General features: G+C 46.8%; 4 protein-coding genes across 11 annotated transcripts in view; 2 read left to right on the forward strand and 2 right to left on the reverse strand.

The window, feature by feature from the left end:
- PLAT (plasminogen activator, tissue type) overlaps positions 1-8,956 on the forward strand; it is a 22,559-nt gene extending 13,603 nt beyond the window's left edge. For 3 of the 7 annotated variants that reach the window (XM_075074684.1, XM_075074686.1, XM_075074685.1), the window contains one exon: positions 604-1,065. In XM_075074684.1, the coding sequence (XP_074930785.1) occupies positions 604-762 (159 nt within the window). In that variant the 3' untranslated portion in view covers positions 763-1,065. Of the gene's footprint in view, positions 1-603; positions 1,066-2,432; positions 2,524-7,453; positions 7,813-7,847; positions 7,958-8,036; positions 8,243-8,728 lie in introns of those variants that run through there. The other 4 variants (XR_012657402.1, XR_012657403.1, XR_012657404.1 and 1 more) reach the window with 4 other exon arrangements.
- AP3M2 (adaptor related protein complex 3 subunit mu 2) lies at positions 3,902-15,889 on the reverse strand. Its single transcript, XM_075117481.1, has 10 exons — positions 15,867-15,889; positions 13,423-13,664; positions 12,505-12,956; positions 10,123-10,294; positions 9,452-9,589; positions 8,828-8,913; positions 8,086-8,219; positions 7,010-7,217; positions 6,012-6,156; positions 3,902-5,580 (listed from the first exon to the last, which is right to left on the reverse strand). Exons 1-10 carry the CDS (start codon positions 15,887-15,889, stop codon positions 5,480-5,482), a joined length of 1,701 nt encoding a protein of 566 aa, XP_074973582.1. The 3' UTR covers positions 3,902-5,479.
- LOC142068208 (uncharacterized) lies at positions 14,609-18,570 on the reverse strand. Its single transcript, XM_075117482.1, has 4 exons — positions 18,532-18,570; positions 17,297-18,276; positions 16,589-16,709; positions 14,609-15,319 (listed from the first exon to the last, which is right to left on the reverse strand). The coding sequence occupies exons 1-3, from the start codon at positions 18,568-18,570 to the stop codon at positions 16,703-16,705; spliced, it is 1,026 nt and encodes a 341-aa protein (XP_074973583.1). The 3' UTR covers positions 14,609-15,319; positions 16,589-16,702.
- KAT6A (lysine acetyltransferase 6A) overlaps positions 17,299-18,993 on the forward strand; it is a 51,845-nt gene continuing 50,150 nt past the window's right edge. For both annotated transcript variants that reach the window (XM_075074680.1, XM_075074681.1), the window contains exon 1: positions 17,299-17,437. The gene's annotated coding sequence lies outside the window, so the exon portion shown is untranslated. The remainder of the gene's footprint in view (positions 17,438-18,993) is intronic.

Consider the following 18,993-nt stretch of genomic DNA (forward strand, 5'->3'; position numbering starts at 1 on the left):
AACTGAGCAGGAAACTCCACCTTAGCAGCACTTCCTAATATTTTCTCTTATGTGAGCATGTAAAACACTCAGCAGGAGGTTCTGTAAGAGGAAGGGGGTGCTGCTCTACTGAAAAGCAGAGAAAAGAAAAATAAAGGCCAAAAGATGGTGGAGAATGAGCACCTAAAACATGAGGAAAAAGGAGGGCATGCATTCAGTCCGCATCCTTTCTGTTTAAAAACACTCTTTAATAATTTTGTTTTACTGTTACACACAGCAGTATAAAACACCACCCTGGACCTTCATAGCTTGAATAAGAGCATTCCTCTCGTTCCCATCAACATCTCACCTACATGTCATAAATGAGCGCCATACAAAGTTAGACACTTCAGTGTTAGTTGGGGTCTCTCCCCATGGGAGCAGCACTGAGGGAGTCTGGAACACAAAAGTGGCTTATGTGAAAGTGCTGTTACTAAGAGCTCTTGATTTTTGAGCGTGCTACGTAGGGTATTTCCGTAGACACAAGTACACCACTAGAGTCAGTGTGTGTGTGTGGGGAACCAACACAAAAACAGGCAAACAAACAAAAAATGAGATTGTCACTAACCTGCTGCTTCTCTGTAGGGTGACTCTGGAGGGCCTCTGGTCTGTATGAAGGATGATCGTATGTATCTAATTGGAATCATCAGCTGGGGAATAGGCTGTGGCCGCAAAGACATGCCTGGCGTTTATACAAATGTGAATCGTTATCTTGACTGGATTCAGGACAACATGAAACCCTGAGAAAGAAAAACGAACTATCCACACTCTTGCGGCCATGCCCTCCCAGCTTCCTTCTGGGTGCTTTAAGGACGCTGACAGGGCGTTCTGTTGGTCCAGATGCTTGTGACTTTCAGTACAAGATGACGACAAGCTGCAGCATGTGGGAAGGGCACATTCTCAAATCACTCTCCTTTCCTTGTTACAGGTAATCGGAAGCTAACACTCCTCCCCCCCACCCCCAAGCTTTCTCCCTGCATCAGATCACATGAGTACAATTAAAAATAAATTTTGGCCTGAGAGAATAAACCAAGAGAGAGAATCATGCATCCCGTGAACAGCTATGTTGTTTTGGGAATGGGTGTGAACTGAAGCCAAAGGGGACAGATTTTGTTTTCTGAAAACTTCATCTCCCTCCTTATTTGGCTGTAAATTTGGAAGACATTCCAGTCAGGCTTAAGCTCTGTCCTTATACTATTTTACTTTGGTTATTTAAGCTGCTTTCAGCTTGACTCCAATAGAAAGAGCAAGGCTGTAGGCATGGGCTGCTTATTTCCATATCAATATACTACTTGCTTTTTCAGTTTGGAACTCATTCATTAACTGAGTCTGAGCTTAAACTCTCTGAGCAAATCCAGGATGGCACACTTGTTAGGACATTCCATTCTTCCACTTGCTTTTCCTCCTGGTAGGAACTAAATACTTAAATAAATATCGAACAGGTACAGATCTCACCACCAGCCTTATCTGCCACAGAATCAACACATTACTTTTTGACTATTAAAATTTCTATGCATTATCATCTGACATGAAAGCAGAAGCTCTTTCTTTAGCACAGCAGGGTGGGGCAAAGGGTAAGTGTAATGATGGCAATTTCAGGCAGCTGCTAGATTTACATCCCCAAGTAAAGATCAGGTCAAACGTCTCAAGGCTGCATAGGTCATGTAACAGAATGCAGGACAGGTATAACCAAGTCACCATGAACTAGAATCTCAATAATCAAGCATTACTTACTTGCATTGCAGTTGCTGTGTGACGCTAAGTGGTATCTATACACATCCTAAGAGTTAAGCCTCTTTGAGAGATTCTTTCCTGTCCAATTGTTGTATAAAGTAAGAGGAAGCAGGTGTGGCTACCATTTTACAAAAGGAAAAACATTATATTGAGGCTACAAAAGGAGCTTAGCATTAGTATCAATCAGGCATCGTAGGTAGAAAACTAGTCTGCTTTATTTGGGAAAGGCAAAACATTGTAACTCAAAATGTTTACTCTCACAGTTTTAAGGAACTCTCTGATGATCTACTAGGACAGCCTCCAGTCACATAGAGAAACTAAGTACAGAAGAGAGATTTGGTAACGACAGCCATTACTTCCTCAAATGGGTTTTGTAAATGGCAGCTTTACAAATGGTCCATGTCTTTCTAGCTACCACCTTAGAAACTGACCTCGAAGAGATCTTCCATAATGTCCTCAGAGAAACAGGAGTGTAAGTCCAGTTAGCTTCAGCAATGAGTCACATATTCCAGCCAGTGGAAGGCCAAAAAAAAACCAAACCCAAGATTTTTATTGAAAAAGAGTCACAGTGCAGGTTTTTGGGTGTGATTTTTGTTGTTGTTATTTGTATTTTATTAAGTATTAACCTTGAGAAAAAGACAAATTAATTTCCATTCCTCTCCCCTAAACCCATTTCCAAGTGCTGCTATGCCTCACTATCCTGCCATTCACAAGCCTGCCAAATCTTTGCAGCCTGTAAAACACCCAAAACTGTTCCGATGAGTAACACAGGTAAGTGTCCTCAAGAACACAACTTTTGTTTGACAATTCAGTCTATTAAATACGTTATTTGAGCTTGATGTGATCTAACAGCCACCAGTAAAATGTAACTGAACCACACCTGATACTGCTATCTTTTAGAAAAATACATCCTTCAAAAATATAAGTTGCAGAGAACAGTTTTACATCACAGCCATTACCAGCTCCTTGAAAGTACCCTTAGATGAAATATCCAAGGTGATAAGAGAGCTACGCAAGCCTTAGCTGCCATCTCTGTACTAGCTACTTCCTTCCACCCTGGTCTGTCTTCTGTGACATCTTCTCTGTAGCTGACTTAAAGGGCCCAGAATCGACTCAAATTTTTTTCCAAATGCTTCTTTATCTCTCATTTTGTAACAGATCCTTAATCTGTGAGATCTACTAAATACCAGTCCACTAACTAGAACTGATGTTTCTCCAACCTTACTTCTCGCATTTCATTTCTCAAAAGTTGCTGCCACCTACCTCAGTGCATTTGACTGCATTTCTCTGGCTTCTTTACCTATTACATCCCTCCCTGATAAAAATCCCCAAGATGGTTTCCACCTCTACATCAGCTTTTCCTCTTCTTATCCTACTTGTCCTCTTCCAGCAGAGTAGCACCATCTTGAGACAAGGTCTAAGACAATAATGATTGCCATCAGCTTGCCTCATCTTTCCACTCACTTCACAGTCGGTATCATCACGTTCAAGTTCTTTCAGCATTTATTGTAACTGAAGTGCAACACTGTGTATTTCTCCCTCCAAAACTCCCCTTATCATCATCTACCAAGTTATCTCACTGATGTTGCTCCCCGCTTCATCTTTCATTCCATTGCAACTTGCAGACATTTCAGACTGATACAGAAAGCTTGTCATAAGGGCCAGACACCCTTATGCATATAAGCAGCCTTTCAAGATCTCAAGTAACAAGAATCACTTAAGCACGAAAGAAAAGATACTTGAAAAAACAAAGCTACAAAGCCAAAGGATGATAGCAGTACTTGAGCAGGAAGATGAAGAGGTATTTCACTGTCTTCATAATTAAAGCACAGCCCTTAGCCTGCTACCCAAAACCCTACCTCATGAACAAAAATGGTTTAGCTGCATTCCTAAAGACAATTTCACTGAGGGTCTAGGAAGAGCTCAGTAGTCCTTTGGGGAAACGTTAAGAAAAATTACCAAGAAAGTAATTAATTGTAGCTTTTCAGACAGTGACTCAGTCCCAAGCTTACGCTCCCAACTACTGACAGACATTTATCTCCCTAAGACACCAACTAGCCACAATCCAATTGGCATTATTTACCTTCCTCCTCAAATACCAACTGCATTTCTTGTAAAGCCCACACAAACCACTCTGAAATGACACAGATGACATGTAAAAATGAATTTTATTGATGCCCTTGCTGAAGGTGGTATGTGCACTGAACACGCTCAGCAGTAAGGCCACCTGCTATGGCATTCATCAGTTGCACTGGAACTTGCATTTCCACAAGCAAGATGCCACTCCTCCGCTGCAAGTGTGCATCACATGCAAATCAGAATGTATGTTATCCTTCATTTAGGGTCACCTTGTTCTGTTCACACGTATGAACTGTACATGCTGCACAGCCACCTGACCTGTAGTCACTTGCACAGCAGCTTAGGGACAAGTTCTGCTGCCACAGAGAAAACACATTGGCATCTAGTGGCCAACGAGCACATTACAGACAATAAAGAACAGTGCAGATGCCTCTCATTTCACATTTTTGCTGTACAGATGAAGCTCGGACTGGAATGGCAGATGCAGCAACAGCTCCTGCAGAACAGATGGTCCCAGTGAAAAATCCAGCGCAGGCTTGAATTCACCTGCACAGCAGCTGATTGGTACAGGAACTCGAATGAGGTAGGACAGCCAGAAACACTACAGAGGTACCAGGACACAATTATCTCAAGGAAAGACGTCGGTGAGCAGGAGAACAGCAGTATCACCTTCATTTGTAATAGGCAGGCAGAGACAAAAAGAGGTTCCAACAAGTTACAATAGCAATCATCTTCATTTAGCCACAGTTTCAGTTTCCATCAGAGTGCTGTGTGTCCACAAAACTTCTCCCGCCTGTCTGTATCTTCCCTGAGTCCCTAAAGAAGCTAGGAGAATCCCTACCTTCAAATACTGACGAAATAAGAAGAGATGCAGAACTACATTGAGATGTCACCACCCATCAGTTACAAGATCACGTGTGCTACAGTCAGCCCTTCATAAAATATCATACTAAGATTTGGGTGGGTTTCCAGTCCATCTCCAGAGATTCAAGATACCTGATGACCAAGATGGCTTATGAAATATCTAGAAAAAGCATCCACATCTTCCCTTCTTCCCTGTGTGGCACCATCCCCAATCTCAGGCCACTTAACTTCCCATCCCAGGTGGGACAATCTACTTTTCCACTTCTTCCAGTCTCTTTGAGGCACAATGAGGCTAGATGATCTCTCTGCTTCCAAGAACTATACATCTCTCCACCCTAACACCCAGTGATGGAGAAGGGCAGATGCCAGACCAACACACTGGAGATGAAGTTTGTGGAAATTCAACTTTGTATCATCTTCAAAGGGATAGAGCCAGACAAAATATAAGGAAAAGGAGTTACAAAAGGCAATAAATCCCTAGAACTTCCTTTAAGACAGCAAAATGAAGGTGATATAAGCTTACATAGCTGACTCACTAATCCCAAGGGACCTGAACACCTCTCCCATCTGCATCTTTCCAAATTCTCCAGACTCAGCGAGGGGTGAGATGATTTCAGGTCAATCTTACTTTTCCCTGCTCCCCAGCACCCTAAGCCCTGGCTCTCCTGCTCATGCTACTACAGGCAAGGGAGCAACCCTAAACAGATGGATGGGGTAAGAGGCTGCATCCAACAGCCACAGACAAGAGAAATAGGAGAGTACGCTTCCTCACTATTGGGATCCTCTAGGTTCGGACTTGGAACTTGCCAGCCTTAGTCATGTATTTTATCCCCTTGAAGGGCTTGTACTTCTCCCCATACATGTCCAAGCGATTCACCTTCAGTCCTAAAGGTAAACAAACACAGCATAAGACTGCTGCCACAAACAAAGCAGACAGGCCTTCAGGATAAAGGAACAGAAGATCATACTAGAGGTGCGGAAAGCATAGGGAAAGTTTTTGCAAGCAGTAAACAGAACGGAGAAAAGCTGACAACTGCTAATTGTCAGAATCATTCTTTACAATCACACCCATACCCTAGAATTCTTTATAGGTCCCTGAAAGAATGAAATGCAGGGAAATGTAGATAGGCTGTTTCACAGAGCAGCAGAGAGAACAAAGCCATGTATTTGTAGTCAAAGCATGCAATTTTTTTACTTAAAGAACACATTTAAAATAGGATGTACTTCAGAAGTCCTGCAGAGCTACTTCAGCTACATGCAGAGTGAGCACTGACACAGCAGTGAATATTCAGCTTCTTTACCTGACAGTCACTTACCAGATATAGCCAGCTGCTGAATTTTAAACTGCAGGTTAATGGTGGGGTTTTCATCTGGTTTTGATGTCCCAGCTTGCAGGCTCACACTCCCCTTCAGGCTTGGCAGCTTCTGAGGGTTTATTTTCCCCACATCCCAGGACAGCAACTTCAAGGAACAGAAAATGCAGCAGTGAAGCAGAAATGCTATAACACCCTCTAAAGAATAGTCCCCTTCCAGTGACAGCTTTTAACGTTGCTTTATGGAAAAGGTTTTTGTCTTACTATCTTGCCTTTCATGTTGGACAGACACAGTACAGGCTTAAGAAGCAGCGGCCTTGGACCTCTGTTCTCCCTCTGTCTTTCCATGAGGTTCCCCAAAAGCCTACCATGAATTATATTTCCACTACTTGTGCTACAGGCCCCATTTCATGTGTGTAACAGTGACAAAAATAATGCAGAATCGCCTCCTTTCCAAGTGGCTGAAGCAGTGTTGCTTGAGGCTCTACTGTGGGTAAACAATCAACTTTAAGTTTGCAATAAGGCGGGGGGGGGGGGGGGGGGGGGGGAAGGCAGTGAACTCCAGGGACAACCACCAAACAACAAAACTAGAACATCAAAACAAATTGAAACCCACTAACCAGCCCAAATCCTCCATTTTTGCAAAGGACCAAGTCTATCATGCAGTACTAGGCATAACAACTAGATATGCAGAAGCTTGTAAACCATCCACCAGACTAATGCCTCATCATACAATACCAGTTCTTGGATTTTCTGCACACACCAAGCAACCAGAACTACAATTCGCTCAGCTGACCTATATGTTGTGGGGATTAAGACAACTTCGAGTATGCAATTGTCCAGATAAAGTTTTCACCCAAGAAAAGATACTGCCTTCAGAAAAGCAACGTTCAAGGAAATGTTGACGCAAGCATGAACAGCTCAACTTCATTTGCTTCATTTGCTGAAAGTTAAAAAAGATTTAAAAAAAAAAATAATCTAATTTCTGTCTTTCCTCTTACCTTTGTAACTGGATCAAAGATATGTGTTCCCTGAGAGGGTGTGAGGGTCATATTTAAGACACCTTTTGGCATCTGGCTAGTGACCATCACTCCCTCTACAGTCTTCCCCATAGTCTGCTTTGGCCCCACTGTGATCTCAAAACGTCCCAGTGAGCTGCTATCACGGAAACTGATGTTGTGTTTAACGTAGACAGGAATTGCCACAAGACTAGAATAAAGACATGAAAATAAAGTCCTTGTCAATCTCTCACCTTTATCTTTGCTTTTCCTAATGCAGTCCTTGCTTCCTACACTGAAAACACTGGAAACCAATCTCCTTAAAAGAGAAGGAAACCCAATGCTCATTTGTTCGATGTAAGAGCAAAGTCAGAATCCTGTTCTCAAGTCTTAATTACACTTCTTTTAATCAAGCTTGCTGTATCTTAGTTTTCTACCTCTCTACAGGACAAGTAACTACATCCAATGTAACAGGAGACTTGAGCAAGGAATGCAGAATGTTTTGCCATGTCACAACCAAGCTGGCAAGTAGTTCCAGGTGGTGCAGCAGCACTTGAACTTCATGTTTGTGCTTTCAGTTGGATTTCCCACTCCTTTCACCTACTTGAGACAAGTCAACAAAGTCTAACAAAATGCTTTAGCATCTCTAACTCCAATTAGTACTCAGTAAGCTGCTTCTAGAAAAGAGTGCAAACAGTGAAGAACTTGTAGTTCTATTAAGAGAGATGCCAAAACGCCAAAAAGATTACCAAACTATCTTGTGTTATTCTAGAAGTTTTTAATAAACATAGAAAATCAACACCTTGATTACTCCATACTGTCTAATTCTTTCCCTCTCTAGCTTGTTCATCTGCTACCAGTCTTTGAAAAATGCTGGCTGACCAAAAAGAAATGACAGAATCACTGCTCCAAACAAGGAGAAAATGTGTTTTTAAAAAGGAGGAGTGCAAGGTACCACACATCTCTGCTTCATTTGGCACAACATGCCACCTGATCTTTAAAAGCAATTCCTTTTTTTTTTTCTCCCAAGCCAGAAAGATCCAAATTTCATAATTCACAGCACTACATTCATCACCTACTTCTGAACGCTGACATGGTAGGAGAGCAAGCGAAAATTTCCATCAGGTGGAATGAAGGAGAGTATTCTCTCCGACTCCCAGCGCTTAAAACGCACACATGGATGGAAGCTGACATCATCCAGTAACCGAGGGTTCTGAAATAAAAGAAAGTCACAAGGTTAGTGAAGGCAGTACTACTTAAAATAACCTCCTCTTCTTCTCCTCAATCTTCTGTCCATGAAGGTCCTACCATTTGATGCGCTCTGCCCTCTTGAAGGTATCTACAGTCAGAAACATTAAGCCATTTGATGGTGTTACATCTGTGTGATTGTCCCTGCTCACTGCAGGGGGTTGGACTAGCTGACCTGTAAAGGTCCCTTCCAACCTGAACCATTCTATGATTCTGTGATAGCAGTACTCAGTAACCTCTATCCTATCTTAGAAAATTCAGTCATGTCAAATAATTACATTGATGCATACTCATAAAAAAGATAGCCCTTTAGGATATCTGTCCAAAGCACTGTATCTCAGAAACTTAGTCACAGCACACTCTAACAGTACTTTTAACAAAGAATCTGAAAATAAAACCTTTAGGCTCAAATTTGTTGAAGTTCACCAAGAGTTTCCATTGTCAGTTCTTTCTCTTTTTGTTTGGCATACCCAGGTTCTGATCTACTGGAATCCATCCGCATGAGACTGAGATCCTAGTAGCAGGGCTGCAAAACCCTTTTCAAAATACTTAAGATACATCCTTGAGCTTTACCATAAAGGAGAGGGTAAGGTCTGGCATCCCAGTCAGCTTGACACAAGCATCAATCACCCCTTGGATTTCAGCAGTAATCGTGGAACCTGCGACAATAAAGTAAACATGGGAGGTTATGTGAACCTGATCAAAAAAATCCCAGTGTGGAAAAACTATTAATGGGGAGGGAGGAAATTTATTATTTTTATGAAATGTCATGGCACATTATACGGCCCACTCAACATTTTTCTCATTCCCAACAACTTCCAGAGTAGATGCACACAAATAAGAACCACTGACACCAGCAACATCCATTTTAATGGCCAATGACAATTAGCTCCCAATTCTAACAGGACTAAGGTGCACAAAAGCAAAGGAGATAGAAAGCGAATTAAAATTGCGCATAGCACTACTTTCCCAATAAAGAATTGCTTACAAGACCTCAGGAACAAGGACAAGTGAAAACCTCGGTACCTCTCTCAAATTTTTGACAGAACAGCACCTAGAAGTTGGCAACATTCCGGCGTAAGAAAAGGAATAGAGCTTCCCACACTTATGGGGGAGCTCCTTTGTGAAACCCTAAATTGCTTTTCAGGCACTATCAGGACAAGTTACCCTCATCTTAGCCAGAAGCAACTTCCATACCCGATTTGTCAATGATTGCATCTATCTCCTCAATCACATCAAAATACGCCTCATTGTTAGTATATTTTACACCAGTACGTCTCCAAGGCACCACTGATAGCTGTCCAGTAGGAAGCTGGTCACCCACATTAGTGCTTCCTGGAAAAGAAAGGCATCACAACAACCACAAAAGTTAGACAATGCTCTGGAACAAGTCCTTGGCCTCGTATAATTTAATTGTAATTAATCTCCAAGAACCTCTCTCTCTTTGTAGGAGAGCAATTACTCTTCCAGACTCACTGTTTGTATTCTACAATTTACATCTCTCTCACATCCAATGCTAAAGCATACCACATAAGGCATGGGGAAGTGTAGCTAAAAAACAGAACAAAAAGCCACCCCAACAAAAAACCCACACCAAATTAACCCATCCAGGAAGTCATGTCATGGCTGAACCTGGAAATGTAATCTGTCTGTTTCAGGGAAGGAGGCAAGGGGGGAGTGCAGCTGGTGCTGCAACTGGAAGGAACCTCAAAGCAAAGCACTAACGCAGGACTCCCTAAGTACACCCATGGCTGGGGTTTGGAATGGTATAGTACAACATAAATCTTCTTCACCCATGTCCTAATTTTCTTATGCAGGAATATCATCACACAGCCTCCCCAGTTTATCTGCTTTTTGTTTCCCTGTACCTGTGATGGTGTTGACAACTGTTCGCAGGATAGTGGGAGGTTTTATCAGTTCCTTAAGAATATTAGACTCTGTTGCCAATGGAAAGCCGTTGTCCAGCATCTCTTCCAGCACCTCATAAACCACCACAACATTGTCCTTGATCATCACCTCTGAACAGACACCAAAATAATCCTGTGCAAAAGAAATAATTACTCAACAATCTCTGAGAAACAGTTTTAGTGATCATTCAGTTCAGTGTCTTCCCACACAGAAATAAATCAAGCCTCTTCCTGAGGGAGGGGAAACAACACTGAAACTCCATGTACTTGTACAAGCACATCAGACAGGCTGACCGCTCCAACAGACACGCACAACTCTGAGCATACCTCTGCCGCTGCCCCAGCACGCTGGCAAATCACTGCTTTACCAATTGCTCTTATTTCCTTTCTATATAACAAAATATCCTTTGACAGCTAACAGATTTTTTAATTAGCACTTGGATGCGGTTCAGTTGCAACCAATTAAGCAGCAATATTAATATGAAAAACTTTCTTCCTGCAGCCACTACTGACTTGCGTGCAGTGACACCTTTCATTAGACTCCAGTATTGTATATCTTTCCTCAACTGCCCTAGTCTTTACCCACAGTACTCTCAATATTTTAACTAAGCAGCACTGCTGTTTAAGGAATTCAACCTCTCCTCATCAAAGCTTTTAATTTATTTTTGTTATAATGCTTGCATACATATAGGCAATAATACAATTACTAACTTCATTTCTGTAAATATTTTTCTAGAATTTATTTTGATGTGGTATATACGGGAAGCACAGCTTCAAACTCTCTGCTCATTCTGCTTAAGTCCATGTTTGTTTTATAGAAGAATATTTCTGAAGCCCACCTAACACACTACCTGTGTTTTTTCATTCTCATACCACTTGGGGTGTAAGGACTGCTTACACATCCTGAGATGTATTGGACTGATCGCAGAAGTCCAGTATTCTGAAGCCTGCAAAATAATTCTATCCATGTAACAAACCCCTCCTTCCTAATAATTTAAGAGGTGTATAAAGCAGAACCCTAGAACATGAATCATAAAAGATCCACAGACCAGTTTATTCCCCAGCTTAATTCCTCTACTGTTTCTTCAGCTCCCACTCCAAAACAATAATTTGCAATATTGAAGTTTGCAGTAAAAAGATACCAAGTCAAATTGTTAACCTGTAACACAATGTGCTACAGCAAACCAAGCGGAGATCTTTCAAGATTCAGCATATGTTACAGGAAGCAGTCCCAATAATTCAGCAATTTTAAAAATTGGACATTTAATTTACTCATAGTTTTATTCTGTGGGGACTTCATGCAGCTTTCCAGAGAGAGAAAGCCAGCACGCGCATGCAAACACAAACCTGAGCTTCTAGTTACTCAGAGCAGTTAAAGAGATCAGGCATTCCGCACAGAGCGTGAATATCCACAAACTGTGTACAAAACACTACTTCTTTTTCAGACATATCAGATTATAACACACGGCCAAGCCAGTGAAGACACATTCACGCCTCACCCCCTCGTAAAAACCAAGATCTAAGTGAAGGACTTGCTACATTTTTGCCCCAAACAGCCAGTCCACTCCCTGAACTCAGCGGGACATGACTTGGCCTATGATCAGGTTCTGACCGGTGCCTGGAAGAAAAAGCTCACATGATACTTGTTTGACCAAGCTATATGGCTGGGTACAAGCTTGACCTCCCTGTATTCTGGAAGGATGCTGGTCACAAGACATTCCACATCCAGACTACACAATCTGCTGCTGGCAGGCAGAAGACAGACATCTTCACTGTCTCCCTAAACTGACCGGCAGCCATGTCAGCCACAGCACAGAGGGAACATGGCTGCTCTGGGGCAACTCCTCCGACCCACTTCTTGAGGAGGCAAATCCGCTTGCAAGAAATATCGCTAGATATACGAACATAGGTAGGTTGTCACTAACTGACTGAAGCACATAGCTATGAATCGCTAAAACTCCTTGTGAGAACAAGGCCAGCTTGATATTAGTTCACAGCTCCTAGAAGAGACAAGGCTGCAAAACAGAAATATAAATCTTGATGGCTTAAAGGTCCTTCCTGTGAGCACAGGCTGATCTTGAATCCACCCTCACCCTAGGCAGCGCATTCCGCACCACCACAAGCCCTCAAGACCCGCTCTAAGATCCTCGCAGGCGCAGGATGAGAACCGAGAGACAGGAAAAAGAGAAAACCAGTTGCTGCTGACTGGAAGGGCTCCCCTTCACCCCCCGCCCCGCTCCCCTTTGCAGCACGGCAGGGACCGGGGGCTCCCCCTCCCCTCATCCCCGCAGACACCAGCCAACCCTCCGCCCGAGGGGGCCTGCGCGGCCGCGCCGGCAGAACCTGGAAGGTATCGACGACGCGGTGCAGGAACTCGATGACGAAGAGCGGCGGCACCTCGCTCTGGATGACGGCAACGAAGAAGATCTTGTGGCGGTAGACGCTGAGGAGGTAGTGGTGCGGCGTGGGGATCACCGGCGGCACGTTCTCCGCCTCCGAGGCCCTCTCCTGGGCCTCGAAGAAATAGTCACAGACGGAGCGGCTGACGACGCTCTTCCAGTGCTTCTCCAGGAAGATGTCCCCCGCGGCGTTGATGAGGAAGAGGCTGTGGATCAATGGCTGCGGCGGGCGGGCGGCCGGCGCCTCCGAGCCGCCCCGCGTCAGCACCCGCAGCCAGGCCCCCGCTGCCGACCCCCACCTCCGCGGCGCCAGAAGCCCCGCCCCCTGGCGCGCCGATTGGCAGCGCCACAAGCCTCCTCCCGACCCCTCCCGGCGGGGGTTCGGCACCGAGCGCTCTGATTGGGCGGCCCGCTAACGGCCACGCCCGACAGGCCGGGGGGAGGCGTACGGACGGTAACGCAGCAGAACGGGACGCCGCGCTGGGATACGGCCGCGGGAGTAGCTGTGCCAGGGGTTCGGACGCGCCCGGGAGCGCGCCCCGCAACGTCTCGCAACAATGCCCCGCCGGCTGCAGGGCCCCAGGAGGGGCGGGCCGCCCCTGAGCGCGCGTCGCGATCCCCGCCCACCGCTCACGCAGGACGCGCGCCACCCGCCGCAGGCCGGCAGGGGGGCGCCGCCGCGGGGCACGCCCGCGCGCCGAAGGGCTAGGCGGGGGCGCGCGGGGGACCCCGCCCGCCGCGGGGGGGGGGGGGCGGGGCTCACCTCCCCAGGCCGCCGGCACCTGCTTCGCGGGGGTGGAGGGGCGCGGCTGTCGGTCAGTCCGTCCGTCCCGGGCCCGGGAGCCGCGGCTCGTCCCCTTACCTTCGGGCGGGCTGGTCAGAACAGCAGTCCACCCTGGGGCCACCGGGGCCCGTGGCCTCGACAACCGCACCGGCTCCGAATTAAGGGTACCCTTGTTTTGCGCCAACGCCGTAGTGTGGTCTGTGAAGCATACGAAGTAACCCACCTCCTGCAGCGAGGGGCCAGCTAGTGGAATGTTTTCCGTGATTATTTCGCCGGTTTGTTCGCTGCGGAGTAGGAATGCTACTGGAAACAGAATCCAGCTGGCACGAAAATGGCAGTTGTCATGCAAAATGCATCTAAACTCTACGCCAAGCGATTCCTTAGTGTAACTAAAACAGGTGTCTCCGTTCACATAGCAGACCTCTGGACTTCTGAGTCGGGCAGATGCTGTTACAAATAACTCTCCAATTTTACTTCTCTGCTGGAACAAACATAAATACAAGAACAATGAAAAAGATGTCCTTTCTATGGCAGCAAATCAGCTGTCCGAGCATACTGCCTGTGTTACGTGGGGAGGGAGGCAAACTGCCAGCTGGTGAGTGCTGCTGCGCAAGCTTTGAAAGGCTTGGGGCTGAGTCTTTACACCTGATGATGCTTCACGACGGTGGGCACACCTCCTAAGCAGTGACATCACTGTGCCTGGAAGAGGAGTAAGCTGAATGGACTGATTAGGTCAGAACGCAAAACCCAGTACAGTTCAGAGTTTATATCAGATCTTATTTTCTGTTGATATGCTGTAGGTTCCCCCCCCGCCCCAAATGGGCCAGAGGTCAGTTTATTTACTCCAATATTGCCTAGTGACCTAGATATTAATTTCTTTTTTACAGTCATGATTTGTACCAAATGCATTTTTAAGCATCAAATAAGGTTTTTAAAATGTCTAATTCAAATTACTGTCAGGAATTACACATTTGAGAGCCACAAAGGGGTAATAATTAGTCATTTAATTACAGCACCTCAAAAGTTAAAGTAATTATTCATGATTTTAATATAATCACTTTACTTTTGTATTGTAAAGATTATTGTATCAGTCTGTGAGGCTCTCAGAGACTGTATTAGTGGGAGTCATATAGATGTCACAGACAGAAAGAAGCAGCAGCACACGGTTGAATTAACCAACAAGTCTTTATACATTTGGTTCTCTGAGAAACTCAAACCTTTCTGATTTTAACCTGGACCTTAAAATCAACAATCACGCGATATGTGTTTTCAACACAGGCATTTATTTTTTGTCTCATGAAATGCAATTCAGTCTTGACTGCATTAGACATTGTTTAAAAATTGCCATTTCCCCTCTGCTTGCACCCATCATCACAACTGTTAGTATTTTACCCAGTTCATCTTGCTGCCACTTCTGTATTTTTCCTACAGTTACTTTGGTTTCTTTAGCCATCAAGAGCATTGGTGCCAATACAAAAGCAACCATAGGGTAATTAATTATTTCTGCACACCAAAGGAAAAGGTTGTTGAGGGGAAGGGGGGAAATACATTTCTGCCTTAAGATCAGACAGGTTTATTAAAGTATCTTGCTGGCACCTGCAGAGAACAGTTTGCAGTTACACCACTGTTTACTGCTGCAGAGTTAGTTACTGTTAGCATGTTTTTTCCTGAATGTCAGTCCCCACAGTGGCTAGGGAGCTTATATAAACTGGAACCTAAACGGAGAACATGGCAGAAGATGCTATCAGAACAGAATTTCATGTTGCTGGTTAATTTACCGACAGTCTGAAAACCACTCATTGAAGGGTACTATACTTGAGCCACAGTACACGAACCCCCAGAGAAACCTAAGCACAAAGAGCGGTGCTACAAAATGGTGTTGCCAAAACGTGTGCCATCCTTATGATAGAACAATTCCGTACCATCTGTAGTTTGCCATATGCAGGAATTCTGATGATTTAACTGCTAGCCTGTGCTGTGAAAATAAGAAAAGATAGTAGAAAAAAACAGGCCTTTTTTTTCACTTGTAATAGTCAACAAGAACAATGAATTTTTCAAGGGTGCTAATAATAACCTACTGCCAGTTTTGAAACAGAATAGAGTCTACAGACTGATACTCTGTGTCGTAGGAATGCAATTGCACTTCACTGGTATGTACTGAATCCTCTTAGTCTTGCTTGAGTTTCATATCTGGAAGTTACATTTATATCTCCATTAGCTTTTCTGAATACAGCACCACAGCCTTGTACTTTAAGGCACTGGAAGCCACACAGCATAGAAGCACCCTGTCATGGTTTTAGCTGGGGTAGAGTTAATCTTCTTCACTGTGGCTGGCGCAGTGCTGTGCCTTGGACTTAGTATGAACACAATGTTGATAACACACTGATGTTTTAGTTGTTGCTAGGTAGTACAGTGAAGGCTTGGGAAAAGGTGGGAGATTAATTTGTAGGGAGAATCCAACTCTGACGAGACAAAGCCAAACCTCTATAGTCTACATGGCAGAAACACTGTTTGTACAGTACCTCGAGAGCATCTCAAACTCCATTGGCTTCAAGTAATAAGTAACTCACTGAGAACATTTAACTTTTGCACCGAAAAACCTAGTCTGTTAAAACACCAAGAGTTCCCAGAAATTTCTCACCTCAAAACATTAACCATAGCTATTCAGAAAACATCATGAGTTTGCCTCATCAACTCTGTCTCCACAATGTTTCTTAAGATATTTTTTTCATTGGCTACAAAGGGAAGTTCACATGAAGCTTTACACAATAGCTGTCCTTTAAGACAATGGTGAAAAATGCCTACTTTACAACACGTACACACAACTCGTAAAATGAGCCAAAGGTTAGAAAAGGTTAGAGAACTGCATGCAGCACACAGCCATTCAAGATAGACAGGAAAATGAGATTCTTTCAACCAAATATAACCTAGGAGAGAATGCTGTAAAATGAGAATTTGCTCTTTGCTCATTTCTGCCAACTTTCAGCACATGCCAGCCCAAAGTTACACCTCTGCGGAGCGGAAGAGAACCACGTTGTTCTACAAATCGGTCAAGGGTGGACCTCGGCTCCCAGACAGACCCCTTTGGATTTCAGTGGCAGGCAGGCAGCTCTGCAGAGCCGCGACCGAAGTACCTAGCCAGCTCCTATACCTATTCCCGTGTAGAACAGCCAATGTTTTGGCCGCGTATTTTGACTCTACGAACTAAAACGTATCAAAGGTGTCAGAAAGTCACACAAATTACCTCACAAAGATGCCCGACGATAGAGCAGTCTTTAAACGCGCACAGATGAGAGGCACAGGCCAGGCGTACCCACTCTCCAAGCCAAACGGTATTGTTTCAGCATCCTGCACCACTTCAGGACCTTTAGACGAGAAAAACCCCGACTGACTGTTGCAAGCGCAAGCTTAACTAAGCCTAAGAGATGGATTTCCTACCCTACGGGTAATAACCACGTATTACCAGAGGGGCCCGTGCCCCCCCCGCCGCCCAGCCGTTCCCGCCCGCTTCTCGGCAGCCGGTAGCCGTACCCGGGTCGCAGCCCCGCGGTTGCGGAGGGCTCCCCACAGCCACAGCGAGACGGCCCCGACAGCCGCTGTCCCGGCTCCCGCCAAGCGCTGCTTCCAATCAGCCGTCCGCGAGCGCCGCCCCCCCCCCCCCCCCCCCCCCCCCCGGCCCCGCACACCCTGTCCCGCACACCCAGCCCACATGGCGCCGCGGCCGCCCTCGGCAGCCGGCCCCGGGGCGGCGGCCTGGCCGCTCCGGCTGCCCCAGGAGCGGCTCCACCTCTCCCCGCCGCGCGCTCCCGCCGCCGCGGGCCCGGCCCGCCGCACACCCCTCGCTCCCGCCGCCACGCGCCCGGCCCGCCGCACACCCACACCCCCCCTCGCCCACCGCGGCTCCTCCCGGCGGCGGCCCCACCCGCACCGCCGCGCTGTTCCCCTCGCGCACCCCCGCCCGCCGCGGGCTGTTCCCCTCTCGCGCCCCCTCCCGCCGCCGCAGAGCTCTGGACCCAAGATGGCCGCCGTGTCAGTTTCGGGCTTCGCCGCCGTCCGGCCTTTGCTTCTCGGTTCCCGTCTCTCGCAGGCCTCGGTAAGCAGCGCCGACGGGACTACGCCGGCGCGGGTGCCCGGTGTTGGGGAGCTTAGAGACCGGCGGTTGGCGAGCTTGGCGGCCTGGGGAAGGGGAAGGCCCGCTGGGCGCTCCAGGCTCGCGGCCTGTTCCGGCCCCGCCGCCGCTCTGCGCCAGGCCCGGACCCAGCCGCCCGCTCCCCTGGGGCCCGCCGGGCCCGCGCCCTGGGGAGGCGGCGGCCGCGGCACGGCGTGGATGAGGCGGGAGGCGCGGGCCGCGGGCCGAGCTCCTCTCCGTCTCTGGGGCGAGAGAGTGCGGCTGAGGCGGGCGCGGGCCCGGCCGGACTGGTGCGAGATGCCGGGCTGTGCTGCCCGCCTCCGCGGAGGGCGAAGGACGGCACGGGCCCGCTGGCTGCTGGGGCTGCGGCCTGCGCCCCGGTCCTCCCGATTCTGCCGGCGCGAGCCCCTCGGCGCAGGCAGCGCGCTGCTCGGGGCGCCGTGTGCGGGCCCGGCCGGGACGGGGATGGGGACGAGCGGTAGCAGGTGCAGGGGCCGCTCGTCAGGCTGGCGGCGGGCGGGGGACCCGGCGCTGGGACCGTCCCGGTGTCGCCCGGGCGGGCAGTTACGCAACGCCCTGCGCCTGGGGCTCCGCCGGGGCAGAACCGGCGCCTTCCGCGGCCCCGGGTCCGCCGGGCTTGGCCGCCCCGGGAGTGCGGCTCTGCTCGGCCCGGCAGCCGTGTTGCCCTTTTTACGTCTGTGGTGAGAGAACTTTAGGCGAGCGCTGCGTCCTTTCTGGTCTAAACAGTAGTTTTGAATCTTTCCAGTGCTGGCTGTATGGAGCTGTGCCGTTGAGTCTGATGTCTGTATGCAAATGTGTTCTGCGTGTCAATAAATTCTTCGGTACTTACTAGAAAGCAGAATGGGAGAACTGTGTTGACGACTAGATTGTGCTAAAACTTCCCTTGCAGAAAATCATTTTTCCCTATAATAAACAGTTTATAAATCGTTCTCGGTTCGCATACTTTTGCAGTAGAACTTCAGCACAACATACCGTTACTGCACTCAGAAAAAGTCTTTGGCAAAGACGACTAAAGGCTGCGAAATAGAGCCTCGTACCCTTCCATCTGCACCTTTAAGTAGCACAGTCATAAGCATTCCTTCTTTATTGTGTATGGTCACCTGTTACTTTGTCCTCAAGTGTTTTCAGTGTGCCTCATCTATATTGAAGATTATAATGTTATATTCTTCTTCTATGTGTCTTCTGACTGACTGAGCCAGACTTCTATGGTCTCTGAAAGTGGAACATTTAATTACAATCTCCAGCTGCATTTCTTCACTTTTTTTCCTTGATGGAACAACTGTCATAGCTTTTCTTAGCAGGAGGGAATCAGACCTATGATTATGCTCCTGGAACAGCTCTGAAAGTTTCTTGCTGCTTGTTCAAGACCCTTGGCTGTTCTTACTGCTTTCTATTGAAGTTTCAGGCAGTGTCTTCCATGTGCAAAAATGCAAAGAGCTGCTTCTTTTTTAAAGATTTTTGCTGTGGGTGTCCCTGCCCCCCCATATTAATTTAGGTTG

The sequence above is a fragment of the Phalacrocorax aristotelis genome, chromosome 24, assembly GCF_949628215.1.
Source record: "Phalacrocorax aristotelis chromosome 24, bGulAri2.1, whole genome shotgun sequence".
NCBI lineage: Eukaryota > Metazoa > Chordata > Aves > Suliformes > Phalacrocoracidae > Phalacrocorax > Phalacrocorax aristotelis.